The sequence below is a fragment of the Notamacropus eugenii genome, chromosome X (assembly GCF_028372415.1).
Source record: "Notamacropus eugenii isolate mMacEug1 chromosome X, mMacEug1.pri_v2, whole genome shotgun sequence".
NCBI classification, from domain to species: Eukaryota; Metazoa; Chordata; class Mammalia; order Diprotodontia; family Macropodidae; genus Notamacropus; species Notamacropus eugenii.
In genome coordinates this window covers 22,570,054-22,586,474 of record NC_092879.1, presented here as the reverse complement: position 1 = coordinate 22,586,474, position 16,421 = coordinate 22,570,054, and the positions used below count along the sequence as shown (strand labels likewise).

At 47.8% G+C, this 16,421-nt stretch overlaps 1 protein-coding gene across 2 annotated transcripts in view; it reads right to left on the bottom strand.

The window, feature by feature from the left end:
- PLXNB3 (plexin B3) overlaps positions 1-12,694 on the bottom strand; it is a 47,727-nt gene extending 35,033 nt beyond the window's left edge. Inside the window, exons 1-4 of one of the 2 annotated variants that reach the window (XM_072626648.1) lie at positions 12,589-12,694; positions 10,161-10,250; positions 4,807-5,853; positions 4,345-4,524 (exon numbers count right to left, since the gene is read on the bottom strand). In XM_072626648.1, the coding sequence (XP_072482749.1) occupies positions 4,345-4,524; positions 4,807-5,853; positions 10,161-10,163 (1,230 nt within the window). In that variant the 5' untranslated portion in view covers positions 10,164-10,250; positions 12,589-12,694. The remainder of the gene's footprint in view (positions 1-4,344; positions 4,525-4,806; positions 5,854-10,160; positions 10,251-12,588) is intronic. The other variant, XM_072626647.1, reaches the window with a different exon arrangement.
- Positions 12,695-16,421: the final 3,727 nt, after the last annotated feature.

Genomic DNA, 16,421 nt, shown 5'->3' with positions numbered 1-16,421 from the left:
ACTCTTTCTCTAATCTTCATCCTTTCCAGATCCACTGGCTCCTTCCTGATACCTACAAACACACCCATCTCTCCTCCATACTTAAAAAACCTTCGCTTGATCCAACTATCTCTCCTAGATATCTTCCTATATCTCTCTTTCCTTTTGTGCCTAAACTCCTCAAGAAAGCTGCTTACAATCTGTACCTCTACTTCCTCTCTTCTTACTTGCTTCTAAGCCCTCTACATATCTGCTTCTAACCTCATTATTCAATTGAAAGTGATTTCCTGCTTTTTCAAAAGTTATCAATGATCTCTTCATTGCCAAATTGAATGACCTCTTCTCAATCTTCATCCTTAACCTCAGCTGTGGACACTATTGGTCCTTCTCTGTCTCCTTTGTTGGATCCTCTTCCAGATCACATTCTTTAACCACAGGTGTCCCTCAGGATTCAGTCCTGGGCTCTCTACTCTTCTGCCACTATACTGCTTTACTTGCTGAGTTCATCAACTCCCCTGGATTTAATGACCATCTCTATGCTGATGATTCTCATATCTACCTATCCTGCCCTGACCTCTGTTGACCTCTAATCTCACATCTCCAATTGTCCTTGAGACATCTTGAATTGGATGTCCTGTAGACATATCAACATGTCCAAAACAGAACTCACTTCTCTTCACTCTCCTCCACTCCCAGCCCTCCCCTCTTCCCAACATCTCTATTACTGTCAAGGGAACCATCATTCTCCCAGTCATCCAGGCTCCCCCCTTAGATGTCATTTTCAAACCCTTACCCTCTCTAACCTTCCATAGCCAACCTATCATCAAATTCTGCCCATTTCATCTTTGTAACATCTCTATAATATGCCCCCTTCTTTCCTCTGACACTGCCCCAACTCTGGTCCAAGCACCCAGACCATTGTAATAGCTGTTGGGGTAGGGTGGGAGGGTCTGCCCCTTTCCCCACTCCAGTCTATCCCCTACTCAGCGGTCAAACTGATCTTCCTAAAGCCCAGGTCTGACCATGTCACCCCCACTCCCAATCCAAATTCAATCAACTTCATTGGCTCCAATATCAAATATAAAATCTTCTGTTTGACATTCAAGGCCTTTCATAACCCAGCCTCTTCCTACCTTTCTAGTCTTCTTACATCTTCCTCCCCTTGATGTACCAGAGACCCCAGCCTTTTTGCTGTTCCCTGCATAGTCCACTCCATTTCTTGACTCTGGACATTTTTGTCAGTTGGCTCTCATACTTGGAATGCTCTACTTCCTCATCTCAGTCCTCTGGTTTCTCCCACTTCCTTCAAGATTAAGCTCAAATACTGACTTCTGCAGTAGGTCTTTCCTCAGTTTCCCCTATTGCTGGTGCCTTCCTTCAAACTCTGAATAGAAACCATGTTATGGCTTTGTCTTTCTTTGTATCTTCGTGATTAGTAAAGTATTTGGCACCTAATAAATAATAAATGTTTGGTGGAGTGGTGAACTGATCCAACCATTCTGGAGAGCAATTTGAAACTATGCCCAAAGGGCTATACAAATGTTCATACACTTTGACCCAGCAATACCACTTCTAGGGCTGTACCCCAAAGAGATTATACAAATGGGAAAAGGACCCACATGTACAAAAATATTTATAGCAGCTTTTTATGGTGCCCAAGAATTGGAAATTGAGGGAATGCACATCAATTGGGGAATGGCTGAATAAGTTGTGGCATATGAATGTAGTGGAATACTATTGTGCTATAAGAAATGATGAGCAGCAAAGCTTTAAAAACAATGTTAAAAATTGTTTTTACATGCAACTAGTAAATAAGATATATAGGCAATGGGGTATAGAAATCTATCTTGCCCTACAGGAAAATAGAAGGGAAGAAGATGGGGGGAGGGGCAGAAAGGAGGGCAGATTGGAGGAAAGGCAAAAAGAATACATGCTGTCCTGGAGTGGGAGAAGGGAGATGGAGAGAAAATTTGCAATTCAAAATTTTGTGGAAGTGAATGTTGAAAACTGAAAATAAATAATTTTTTTTTTAAAAAGAAAGAAATGATGAGCAGGCAGACTTCAGAAAAACCTGGAAAGATTTATATGAACTGATGCTGAGTGAAGTGAGCAGAACCAGGAGGACATTGTACATAGTAGCAGACACATTGTGTGATTATTAACTTTGATAGACTTGGCTCTTCTTAGCAATGCATGGCTCTAAGACAACACCAAAAGATTCATGTTGGAAAATGCCATCCACATCTGGAAAACAGAACTATGGAGCCTGAATGCAGATTGAAGCACATTATTTGCTCTCTTTCTTTTCTTTTTCTTTTTTTCTTTGTTTCTTTTTTCTCATAGTTTCTTCCATTGCTTTTAATTCTTCTTTACAAGATGACTAATGTGAAAATAGGTTCCATATGAATGTATATAAGTAGAGCCTATGTCAGATTGCACACCATCTTGGGGTGGACAGAGGGGAGAGATGGGAAGAAAATTTTGAACTCAAAATCTTATGGAAATGAATGATGAAAACTAAAAATAAATACATTTTTTTAAAAAGCTTGGTGATGGACTATTGAACTGAATTATATTGCTAAAGAGGCAGCTAGGTGGCACAGTGAATAGAGAGTTAGGCCTGGAGTCAGGAAGACCCAAGTTCAAATGTAACCGGTACTAACTAGCTGTGTGACCCTGGGCAAATCACTTAACCTCGATTTACTTCAGTTTCTTCAAATGTAAAATGGGGATAATAATAGCACCTACCTCCCAGGGTTGTTGTAAAGATCAAATGTTTGTAAAGTGATTAGCACATAGTGGGCATTTAATATTTATTCCCTCCCTACACACTTGGGAAGCTGTCTTTCTCCTCCAGAGGATAACCCCAAAGTCTGTTAAATACCCTTCAACTCACTGATCCAATCACTCTGGAGACCAATTTGGAACTATGCCCAAAGGGCTACAAAAATGTGCATACCCTTTGACCCAGCAATACCTCTTCTAGGACTGTATCCCCAAGAGATCATAAAAATGGGAAAGGGTCCTACATGTACAAAAATATTTATAGCAGCTCTCTTTGTGGTGGCCAAAAACTGGAAATCAAGGGGATGCCCATCAATTCAGGGATGGCAAAATAAATTGTGGTATATGAATGTAATGGAATACTATTGTGCTATAAGAAATGATGAGCAGGAAGACTTCAGAAACACCTGGAAGGACTTATATGATCTGATGCTGAGTGAAAGGAGCAGAACCAGGAGAACTTTGTAAACAGCAACAACCACAGTGTGTGAGGATTTTTTCTGGTAAACTTAGAACTTCATTGCAATGCAAGGACTTAAAAAATTCCCAATGATCTTTTAAGGCAAAATGCCTTCCACATCCAGAGAAAGAACTATGGAATTCAATCGCAGAATGTAGCAGATCATTTTCTTTTGTATTACGTTTTGGTTTGTTATATGATTTCTCCCATTCATTTTAATTCTTCTATGCAACATGACTATGGTGAAAATGTATTTAACAGGAATGTATGTGTAGAACCTATATAAAATTGTATGCTGTCTCAAGAAGAGAGGGAGGAGGGAAGGGGGAAGGAGGGGGAGGGAGGGAAAAAAATCTAAGTTATATGGTAGTGATTGTAGAACACTGAAAATAAATTTTAAAAAAGCCAAAAAAAACCCCCAAAAAACAAAATCAAAAACTAAAACCCTTCAACTCAAGGAACTGAGGGTAAGAGAGCCCTGTGTCTATGTTTCAATTCTGACCCAACACAGGTTTGCAGAAGGCCACACGCAAAAAATCCTAGCAGAGAGACTCAGATCCCGAAGAAGGTCTTACACAGTAGAGTTCTTACATAGAAGAAATATTTGGTGAAGGAATGATCCTATAATCTGTACAAAGCTATGGACCCACTTGATGGCATCTGAGGTCCCTTCCAGCCCCAGAGCTGGCATCCTATGTGTTTCTGATGGCCAGAAATCAATGAGCAGCCCCACCCCCGCCTCACCTTCTGTGTGTTTATATGAGTCCTATATAAACAAAACAGATAGTCTCTTTGTAGAAAAGATATCAGCAAAAATAAAAAACTAAATTAAAAAAAAACAAGAAAAGATATCAGCCTTGGAAGTCCAAAGCATTGTTATCTAGCTTTGGCTCGGCCACTAATATGTTCTGTACACACTTTTCTAATCTAAGCCTCAGTTTTCCTAGCTTGAAAATGGGAAGGGTGAGCTCAATGACTAGACTCCCTCTAAGGTTCTTTCTAGAAGGAATATTCTAGTAGTCCAGAAGGATTCTTGCCTCCAACTCTCCACGCCCTCCCTCCCCAGGTCTGTATAGGCCCAGACTTTATGTATCGACTTGGTCCTAGCTGGAGTATCTCACCTTGTGTAGCTGGCCCTGGGTATCTCCTAGGAAGACGATAGTGTGCCCGGCCTCTTCGAGAGCAGCAACAGCACTGAGGTAGGGGATGCTGGTGAGCAGGGGCTCTGCCTCCAGTGGCTGGTGGCTGGCAATGGGACTGGGTGTGTGCTCGTCCCCACAAGGGTATGAGTCCGGGGAGTCCTGGGGGTAGGGGCCCAGGGATAGGTCAAGAGAGCCTTCAGGCCCAAGCCCCAGGTGGGACTCATATGTTCAACAGAGAGAGATGACTAAGATGGGGGACACTGAGTGGAACAGAGAAAAAAATGTGGGTGGATGGGGAAAAGCAAGATACTGAAACAGACACAGAGAGAGACAAATGCTAAGAACCAGAGACATCAAAAGAAACAGCAAAATGGAGCTAGGAAAAGGATTTGAGCCAAAGAGGTCAGGACCCATTGCCTCCCCCCATTCCAGCTGGCTCACTGAGGGCAGGAAGACACATCGGGATGTGACACCGTATTCAATGGTAACCTCTTCCCCATTTGGGCCCTGTCCGCCCTCAGTGTAGCAGAGCCTCCGGGCCTGTTCCATCCGTCCATCGACCTCCCGTAGCGGAAAGGCACACAATGCAGAGCCTCCTATAGGTCCTGGGGAAGCCACTACCAGTAGGGTTCCCCCTCCTTGGCCTGGGGCCAGGTAAGCTGCCTGTACCAAACTGTGACCTTGGCAAACAAGTGGCATTTCAACATAGGAGTAGAGGTTGGCATCATTCAGGCATACACGGGCAACATAGGAGCGGTAGTCAGCCTGGGTCCGGGATCCTCGGCGACGGAAGATGAAGTAGGCAAATTGGGTACCTGCAAAAGCCCCCACGTAACTGTTGTTGTAGTCCGAGAAGTCCCCCACAACCAAGCGGCCTAAACCTTCACTGGAGAAGGCCTGGGGCCCAGCCAACTGGCGCACAGTCAAGGGGGGCACCCCAGCGGACAGCTTGCCTGCTAGGCCCCGGGCCACATATAGCAGGTCTCTCCCTGGGGTTGACACCACAAGGCCCACGGTGGCCACTCCTGGGGCATTGGCAGCTACAAACTGCCCATCGCCAGGGTCTTCAGCCCGGAAGATAAGTTGTGCCACATTCTTCAGACTCCGCTTCTCGCACACACCTTGCCGTACCTGCCCACAGGCCACGAGCTCTCGTGCTCGCCCACTCACAAGCAGCAGTTGGTTGGCATTGTCTGTGGGCCGGGCTTGTGGGCATTCAGTTGGGTCCCGGAAGGGCAGGCAGTCGGGACTGTCCCATATGGGGCCTGTGACTGCCTCACCTATTTGCTGCAAGTCAGGTGTCAGCTGGTACAGGTGATTCACAGCGCCAACATAGAGCATGCCTGTATCAGCATCCATGGCCAGGTGGTTGAAGGTAGTATTGGGGACAGAGAAGTGATGAGCAAGGGCAAAATGCCAACTTTTCCATGATGATAATGGCAACAGCAGGAGGAAGAAGATTGGCAGCAGCCCGGCCATCTTGGGGACCTACACCAGAAAAGTGTGGGGGGCAATCAATCAACAACCACTTCTGAAGCATGTACCACTGTGCTAAGTGACTAGTGATACAAAGAAAGGCAGACATATCTCTGATGCAAGGAACTTGAAGTCTAATGGGAGAGGTGGCATCCTCATGAGGAGACAGATAAATGGATCAATCAGCCAACACGTGCCAAGCTCTGACTGGAAGAGTTGGCAGATGAGGTGGAGGAATGCTAGCTGATGTTGGGGGGAGGGGGGAGACTACACGGAGGTCAATCAGAACTGTTCCCAAGTGGGCAGTTCTTCCTGCCTGGAAAGGAACGGGGCTTCCTCTCCTTGGAGATCTGCAATCAGTGATTGTGTGTGTGTGTGTGAAAATCGATGGAGGCCTCTGAGGTCCAGCTTGGATATCCTCTGAAGTGAACAGGGCCTATGAAGGGCCCAGGCAAAGGGAGCCAGGTTTTAGTCCCCAAACCAACAACATGAGACCCCTCAGGGCTGAAAGAAGGGAATCTGAGGCCAATTCTCAAACTGTTCTCCCCTGGCTCCAAGCCCATCTCCTCTCTATAAAATAGAACCAAGGTCAATCTGAGGGAGACATTGGTCACCCAAATGGTACCAGGCACAATTAGTGAGAATTTATAAGTTGAGTTTCCCCACTGCCTCTGCAGGACTTTCATAAAGTAGGGTGATTTGGGAGGAACTCAGTTTCTGTCTATTTCCCCACCCTCCTACTCAGCCTCCCCCTCCCCTGCCAAAAGTGGGGTAAAACCCCAACTCTGGTGGGGGGGCAAAGAAGGGGAAAAGTGTGTCTCTGTCTTCAGTGCACAGGGGTGACCAACTATGTCCATACCTACCCCCATACACACATATGCTTCCCCCACCCATACCCATACTACCCCACATTTCCCCATCCCCACATCACTCCCCCCCACATACTTACCCCCTTCCACAGCCCTCTCATTACACAAACACACATACAGACATCACACAGCTCTACTCCCACATGTTATCCCACCATACACACATACAGACACACATATACACACATCACACAGTCTCACCCCCTCCCACATGTTACTTCCCCATACACAACACACATATACACACAACCATACCCTGAGGATCACTCACACACTCCACTTCCAGAAAGTCAGAGACTTTCACAACCAGAGGGGAAAGTTCAGATGCTAATGGAGAACTAGGGGCTGAAATGTAGTCAAAGGGATGGCCAGAGTCAAGTTGTCCCCCAGGGAAAATAGAGAAACACCAAGGCAAAGGAACATATTTGGAAGATGCAAATTCATTAGCACTCGTGGAGACAGGGGAGTTGGAGAGAGGGGGGAGAGAAACAAATCCAGGCACCAAGACCTGGAAAGGGCCCCAGTCTTAGAGGGGCATGGCCATGGGGTCCACCAGGCAGGGGCAAAGTGGAGGGCCACCTCCTCCTCCTTTCTTCTGGCATGGCAGAATTTTCCTCTTGCCCTCCAATTGACTAAAATGGCTTTGTAAATCTTGGCATTCAGGACAGAGAGCTGGCCTGGGAGTCTTCCCTCTGCCACAGCACCTGTGGGTCCCTGGGCAAAGCATCTCGTCTATCAGGGCCCTGGGAAAGCCTCCAAGAGCAGAAGGTCAAGAGGAGCTTCTGATGTGTGTGAGACAAGTGGAGTGCGTTTGGACCTCGGAATTAAAACTACACTCGTGAGATTGCTGCTCTGGGCCAGAAGCATCTTTGGGGTTTACTTTTCTGTGCAGCACTTATTTCCCATCGAGTGTAAGCTTCTTGGGCAAGGATTTTGGTGCCAAGCAAGTGAGAGAAAAATGTTTGCTGAATGGGGGCGGGGAGGTAGAAAGAGAGAGACAGAGACAGAGACAGTGAGACACAGAGAGAGAGACAAAGGGAAAGAGACAGAGAGAGACAGAGAAGAGAGAGACAGAGAGAGACAGGAAGAGAAGGGGGGAATGGAGGAGAGAGAGACAGAGAGATTGAGGGAAAGGCAGAGAGAAAGGAGGGGATACAGAGAAGAGAAAGACAGAGAGACAGAGAGGAGAGACAGAGTTAAGAGAAAGGGAAGGAGACAGAAAAAGAGACACAAAGAGATACAGACAGAGACTGAGAGATAAAATATAGGGAAGGAGAGAGAACAGAAAAGGGGCAGAGAGAGGAGTGCGAAGACAGGAGGAGAAGAGTGGGAAGAGAAAGACAGAAAGGAGAAAGAAGTGAGAGGAGCAGAGGGGCACAAGGGACAGAAAGAAGAGTGATAAGGAGGAAAAGAAAGAAAGAGATAGTGAGAAGAGAAGAAAGGGGAACAAAGAGACAGGCAGGAATAGAGAGAAAGAGAGGTGAGAAGGGAAATAAAGGAAGAAAGAGGGGGAGATAGAGAGAAAGAAGAGAGGCAAGCCCAGAGAGGAGTGAGGAGGAGGAGAGGGAGACAGAGCCAGTGTGTGATGCAATGAATAGAAAGGGAACAGGCATTTATGAAGAGGTTTGCTATGCACCAGTCAATATGCTAAGCACTTTACAAGTTGCATTGATATTGTTTGACTTTCACAATAACCCTGAGAGGTTGGGGTTATATAACAGTTGAGGAAAATAAGTCCCACAGAGAGGTGAAGTGACTTGCCCAGGGTCACACAACTAGTAAGCATCTGAGGCTGAATTTGAACTCAGGTCTGCCTGCCTCAAGGCCTGGTACTCTATCCACCAGGCTTACCCAGTTGGCCTTAGAGCACTGGAGTCAATAAGACCTGGATTTGAATCCTAACTCAGACCCTTAGTAGCTATCACTTCATCTCCCTGGACTTCAATTTCCTTCTCTATAAAGTGGGGCAGTTGGACAAATGGCCCTTTAAGAGCCTTCCAGGCTGGGATCCTCTGAAGAGACAGTAACAGGGACTCTGGATTCAGGGGCACACAGATCTTGCAGTAGTCACAGACCAGCCTAGGAAGCCCAGGGCCTGCTGGGTTGGGTCCTCCCTGACCAAGGTAAGACATCACAGTTGTGACCTTGGTCCCAGAGTTGTGCAAGGAGGACCAAGGTCAGACCATGTCCCCCTGGGAGGGTCACATTAGCATTGATGGATTGTGGGTGATGGAATAGAATTGTTTAAACTGTGTCTGAAGAGGGTTCAGAAATGTGAGCAGAGAATGGCAAAGATGCACATGGAGATGCTGAGACCCTTTGAGGCAGGAACCACAGAGGATGCAAAGGCAAGGAAATCCCAGGCGGGAAAGTGAGAAGCAGGTAAAAAGCCTGAGTGAGAATGGCAGGGGACAGGAAGGGAGGCAGACACAGGAGGAGTTGTGGGGCTAGGTGTGGGGAGGGGCGTGGAGCCAATGGAGACACCCAGTCCCAGCAGGCCAGGCAGGCTGGGGCAAGGAGATGAGGCACCAACTTTGAGATAGTGACATGCACACGCAAGCAGGCGTGTGGAGACATGCCGAACCCCCAAGACTTGTGTCCTTTCCCCACGGAGGCCTAGAAACACACAGACAGCCTGCTCCAGGTATGGAGAAACCCCGCCCTCCCAGATGTATACACACAAGGAAATGTACAGACCTGCACTTCCAAATGCACGTGCAGATTGCCCCTCTGAAAGCCAGACACAAGCACAGACATACATGAAGACTTGTCTCTCCCTGTACCTCCCAAAACACATGAATTCACAGAAACAGACTACACCTGCGCACACACGCACACACATACACACACACACACACACACACACACACACACACACACACACACACACACACACACTCCTTGGGCTGGGAGCTGAGTTCTCCCCCACTGGTGGGGGAGTTTGGCTTTCCACATAGACACAGCTCCCATCTATCTCCTCCTTTCCCTCAGGATCCCTTATCTCCAGAGGCCAGAGACAGGAAGGCCTAGTGGTAAAGGCTTGGCAGTGTGGAGATGGCCCAGGGAGCTGGGGCCACACAGGGGGTTGGGGGTGGGGGTGGGGCCCTCCTCTGGAGAATAGATTTCCTTCAGTTCCTGGGGCCATGGGGCTAACCTCACTGGCACCTTCCATCAGGGTCCAACTCTGGAGCCCAGGACAAATGCAAATATCCAGCAGTGGCAGGCCTGGGCTCCAGAGTTGGCCCAGGGTTGGTGAGAAGCCCCAAGACCCTCTTTCTCCCTGGGGGCCTCTCTACATGGAATTCTGTCTTCCCTCCTCCCAACCACTGGCCCAGCTGGCTTTGGGTAAAGCAGGTGGGAGGTGGGGAGAGGTGGGGCCCCTGAAGAGAACAGTGTTCATGGTAGAAGACTAGATCAGGGCTGGGGAGAAGGTGTGTCTCAGTCACTTACCATGAATATTGAGGCAGAGGGGACACCTCTTCCACTCAGCTGCCCCAGGGCACTGCAGCCTGGTACACTGTGGATATGATGAGCATTGTCCTGAAAGGGGGCGAGAGGGGGAGATGCTTGAGCCCTTGTCCACTCAGGCCTGTCTGGGGGAGGGCCAGTGGGGTCCACCCTGAGCACAGCTGGCAGTTTCGTCAATAGCTGCTATGATGGTAATTTCTCCCCTCATCCCCAACAATGTACCCTTTATTTCCCTAACCCCACCCAGAGGGGTTCCAGGGACCTATTATTCAACCCTCCCCTCCCAGGCCTCCATCCTAGGGTTCCTTGGCCAAACTTCCTGGGAGCTCCAAGGACCCTTGTCAGTCACAGAGATGCCTTCCTGGCATGGGGGGTGCAAGGGGACCAGAAATGCCAACCCAAGAATCTGCTCCTCCCCCCTTAGGATACAGAAACAGAAGAAAAGATCCTCACATAGGGCCCCAAGCCCAGCCTGGCATCTGGTAAGCTGACCCTACCCTTTTAGGGTACAGAAGAGAGTTCTGAAAAGTGTTCATTAGGGTTCAAATAGTCTGAAAGCTACCCTTTTTCCCCAATGTCTCCTAGGGTCATTCCTAGCCATGGCATGGCTAGAAAGAAGGGGGTTAGGGGTATTTGACCTAGAGCTGAAATGGGAGGAGAGAGTGGAGAGTGTCCCAGGAATGGGATGGGTGGCCCTGGCACGTGCCCACCCCAGCCTCTGTGCCCTTCTCAGCTCCTCCTTCCCCCTTGAAAAGAATCGCCAGCCTTAGGGGTTCAATGCCTGCCTTTGTCTAGCAGGAGGGAGGGGGCAGGGGGCTGGGGACAGAGCCCTTGCTGATAAAAAGCAACACAGTGCCCAAGGCCTCCCCCCCTCACCACCCCCACCCCCCAAAGAGTGACTGTCTCCCTTCAGCCCTCCCTGTATTAACCCTGAGCATTCCAGCTCAGTCTCGCCCCAACATCCCCCTCTCTCACATGGTGACCCTTTTGTGGTACTGCTATGTCAGGCGCAGGACAGAAACACCTGGTAGTGTTAACCCCAGTTGGAAAATGCCTAGGAGAGGGAATAGGGATGATGGGAGAGGAACAGAACCCCTTTTTTCGCCTGATACGAAAAGGGTGGGGCCCCCAGAGATGGAACCTCAGCACATTTCATGGCCTCAGGTATGGAAAACATCGTCACAGGACCCCACCCCTTCCCGGCCACCCACTCTAGGAAAAAAAAAAGTAATCCTTAGAGATTAAGTATCTTCTGCCAAGCCCCAGCACAGGTCAGCTAACTCCCTGATGGCCTTGGCTTCACCAGGCAAGTTTTCTTGTCTGATTCTATGGGGGAGCTATCATGGTCTCTCCGTAAGAGTTCTGGGCCAAGGCACTCCCAAACTCCTGATCACACAGGCCCTACATGGGTGGGTGTGCCTGTGTGGGTCTGTGGACGTCCTCCTCTGGAAGAGTTTGTTTGCATCTTTTTCTCTCTCCATTTGCCCCATTTATAAAATTTAGGGAGAGAAAGGAGCAAGTGTCCTATAGGACTACCAAGTAGGGGTAGTCCCAAGTGGGAACACTTTGGGGGGGGGGTGCGGGGGAGTGATATTTGGATGGTAGGGGGATTTCCACTTGCTGGTGCCTAGCACCGGGCATGGTGCCTAGGGACGGGTGAGGGGGGTGGGGAGAAAGGGCCAGACAGAAGAGACTGTGAAAGGAGGTGGCTCTGTAGCCCGGCCAGGCTGGTTGGGCGGCTCTGGGGGAAGGGAGCCTGGAGCGTTGGTCCCTACCCTTTCAGAAACCCCAGACTTCTCACAGAGCAGTTGCTATCCAGAAAGGCATCCCTGTCTTGCCCATCTGCCCACCCTGTGCCAGACTACTGTTATCTCTGGGCTAGGAAAGGGTAGGATGGTACAGAGCGCGGGACTAGGAATAGCTACTTTCTTTCCTTATCTACTCCCTAGTAGAACGGACAGCTACCTTCTTAATCAAGGTCACTCAGAGTTGCCCTGGCAACCACTGTTGGGGGGTAGGGAGAGAGGGCCAGAGCTCTGAGGCTGGTGTCTGTTCTCCGTTCTTCCTACGGGGGCGCAGTTAGGACTTAGGGTCTCCCCCCCTGCTAGGGAGCAGACAACCAGGCATAGAAGAGCTGCAACTTCCCTCCCCCTTCTCTGGATCTGGGGAGGGGGGCAAGAGGAAAAGGGGACCCCTCTCACCTTTGCCATCTTTGCCACTTTCCTGTCTCCCCCACCCGGGGTGGGGTGCCTATTTCCCCTTGCCCCATTATGATCTCCTAAGATGATATGGGGAGAGCAGGAAGGGTGGGGCAACCTGCTCCCCACCCGAGCACCCCCAAAGCTGCCTTTGCCCCCCCTAGAGTCTGGCCACGGGCTCCCCCACGAGGCAAGGGCATGTATCCACCTACCTGGGCAAAGACTCTCGCAGGGGCAGAAAGAAAGGAGGAGGGAGTGAGGGTACAGGCTGTCCCGGGCGGGAACTGGAGGAGTTGGACAGCCGGGCAGGAATCTTCCCTCCCACTTTCCCTCCCTCCCTCCCTCCCTCCCTCCTTCTTCCCTCCTTGCCGGTGCCCCAGCTTCCCCACAATGCAATATGCCCAAACCAACCCAGCCAGCCCGGCCCCTTTGCCCGCCCTCCGCCCCCCCCAACATCCATTCCCAGCGCCTGGCCTCCCATCCCAAGGCAGGTGGCTGCTGCCCTCTGCAGGCCTTCTAGGGTGGGTATGTGTGTGTGTGTGTTGGGACCCCCCCTCTGGTGTGTGTGTGTGTGTGTGTGTGTGTGTGTGTGTGTGTGTGTGTGTGTGTGTGTGTGTGTGTGTGTGTGTGTACTTGTAGGTATGCGCACACGGGCATTAGGATGAAGGGAAGGGGGCTCCTGGTGGAGATGAGAGGGATCCCTTGGCCTATTCTGTCCCTAACCTACCCTGCCAGGGTCCACCCACCACTTCCAGTCACCTCTTCTTACACCCTCAATCAAACCACCAATCTACAAGCATTTCTTAATCACCTGCTACGTGAGGCATCGTGTCAGGTGTCAGGGGTCAGGGAGGCAAAGAATGAAATCATCTTTATTCCCAAGGAACTGACATCTAGGCAAACAAAAGATTTCTGCGATGCTCTAAAGTTTACAAAGCACTTTACATATAGCTGGTTTCATCCTCATAGCAACTCTACAAAATAGACTTGGTTATTATTCCCATTTTACAGACAGAGAAACAGAGGCCAAAGACTGACAGAGGTTACGTGACTTGCTCAGGGTCACGTGGCTGGATTCAAACCCAGGTCTTGGCTACTGCAGGTTAAGTACTAGGTCACCGAAAGTAGCTTGGTAGAGAGTAGCTGGGGAGGTTAGAAAAGGCTTCAGATGGGGTGGGAGTGACGCATCTTGAAGGAAGAGAAGGGTCCTATGAATCAGATGTGTGACCAAATGTCATTGCAGGCATTGTTAGCCCATGCAAAGATAAGAGATGAACTGTCTCCCATAAGGCTAGTGTGTGGGAAGGAATAAAGCTGGGAATCTCAGTGAAGAGGGGATCCCAGGGTTTGCTCCTATTCCAATCTCCACCCCCCCACACACATACCTCGCACCCTCCACACCTCAAACTGAATTAAGGCTCAAAGCTTCTAGTCCCAATAGGCTAGTATTAGGATGTGGGAAGGACTAAATGGGAAAAACTGAGGAACCAGGACAAGAGAAGGGATACACTTTCCTATCTTATTCTTCCTCTGCTCAAGAACTGGGTTGGAGGGAATCCAGGCAGTCCCCTCCCAATCTTTCTTCATAAGAGGAAGACAGAAATCCCTAGGGAATTTATGGGAGGAGAGGAGGTTTGCTTTGTCTAAGTATCTCCACACACAGGGGAAAACAAAATCCATGTAGTGTCCTATTAAAAACAAAACAAGTGAAGTTGCTATCTACTTAAAAGAGAAATGTAGCATAAAATGATTTTAAACTGGTCCTTTCGTTCACTTCCTAAATTAACTGTGGACCATAAAACCCTATTCAATAATTACAGCACATCAAAATGATACCACATTTGCCCATTCTAGCCACTTAAGGGAGAGAGCCAGAATGGGGAAAAGGACAGGACAGGAAATGGTTACAGAGGCAGACAGGCAACCTCGACGACCAATTTAGTCACACTTCTTGGTGGAACAAACTCCCCTTTGGAAATGGAACCTTGCCAACTTTTTATTCCAAAATTACTTTTCCTTGTTCCCTAAAGTCTAGAACCACCGGGAATGCGAAAGAGGCAGATTTCAGGTTTTCTGGTGCTTCTAAAGCTTTGTTGTTGTTCAGTTGTGGAGTGTGATTCTTTATGACCCCGTGGGAATAGCCCACTAGACCCTTCTGTCCTCCACTATTTCCCCAAGTCTGTCCAAGCTCATATTAATTGCATCCATGACACTATCCATCCATCTCATCCTCTGCCGTTCCCTTTTCCTTTTGCTTTTCATCTTTCCCAACATCAAGGTCTTTTCCAATGAGACTCATCTTCTTATTATTTTGGCCAAAGCATTTAAGCTTCAGCTTCAATATTTGACCTTCTAGTGAATAGTCTGAATTAATTTCTTTAAGTATTAACTGATTCGATCTCCTTGCTATCCAAGGGACTCTCAAAAGTCTTCCTCAGCACCACCATTCAAAAGTATCAATTCTGCAGTACTCAGCTTTCCATACAGTTCAACTCTCACAGCTGTACATGGCTACTGGAAAAACCATAGTTTTGACTCTACGGACCTTTGTTGGCAAAGCAATGTCTCTGCTTTTTTGAATGCTGTCCAACTTTGCTGTAGCTTTCCTTCCAAGGAGCAAGCATCTTTTAATTGCATGGCTGCAGTCACCATATACAGTGATCTTTGAGCCCAAGAATATAAAATCTAATAACGCTTCATTTCTTCTCTCTCTATTCACCAGGAAGTGATGGGATCAATTGCCAACATCTCAATTTTTTTCAGTGTTAAGCTTCAAGCCAGCTTTTATGCTCTCCTCTTTCATTCTCATCAAGAGACTTTTAAATTCTTCGTCACTTTCTGCCGTCAGAGTGGTATCATCTGCATATCTGAGACTGTTGATATTTCTCCTGGTAACCTTAATTCTGGTTTTTGATTCCTCCTGCCTGGCATTTCACATGTTGTGCTCTGCATATAAGTTAAGTAAATAAGGAGACAATATACAACCTTGTCGTACTCTTTTCCCAATCTTAAACCAATCAGTTGTTCCATGTTCGGTTCTAACTGTTGCTTCTTGACCTGAACACAGGTTTCTCAGAAAACAAATCAGGTGATCTGGCACTTCCATCTCTTTGAGAACTTCTCATATTTTGTTGTGATCCACACAGTCAAAAACTTCAGTGTAGTCAATGAAGCAGAAGTAGATTATTTTTTTTTGGAACTTCCTTGCTTTCTCCATAACACATCAAATGTTGGCAATTTGGTCTCTAATTCCTCTATCTCTTCAAAAACCAGCCTGCTCTTCTGGTAATCCTCGGGTCACATCCTGCTGAAACCTAGCCTGCAGAATCTTAAGCATAACCTTGCTGGAGTGTGAAGTGAGCACAATTGTTCAGTAGTGTGAACATTCCTCGGCATTACCCTTCTTTAGGCCTGGGATGTAAACCGATATTTTCCAATCCAGTGGCCACTGTTGTGTTTTCCAAATTTACTGACATAGTGAGTGCAGCACTTTAACAGCATCATCTTTTAGAATTTTAAATAGCTCAACTGCAATTCCATCCCCTCCACTACCTTTATTGTTAGCAATGCTTCCTAAGCCCAGACTTCATTCTCCAGGATGTCTGGCTCTAGATCAGTAACAACACCATCTTCATTATCAGAGGTAGTAAGATCTTTCTTGTGTAGTTCTTTTGTGTATCCTTACCACCTCTTCTTAATCTCCTCTACTTCTGTTAAGTCCCTACCATTTTGGTCTTTTATCATGCCCATTTTTGTATGAAACGTTCCCCTGATATCTCTAATTTTCTTGATGTCTTGTCTTTCCTACTCTATTGTTTTCTTCTATTTCTTTGTATTGCTCATTTATGAAAATCTTATTTCTCCTTGCTATTTTCTGAAATTCTGCATTCATTTGGACATATCTTTCTGTTTCTCCTTTCCCTTTCCCTTTCCTTCTTTCCTCAGCTATTTATAAAGTCTCATCAGACAGTCGTTTTGCTTTTTTGATCTTCTTTGCCTTCTCCTCTTTCTCCTTCTCTTCTTCCTCCTCCTCCTCCTCCTCCTC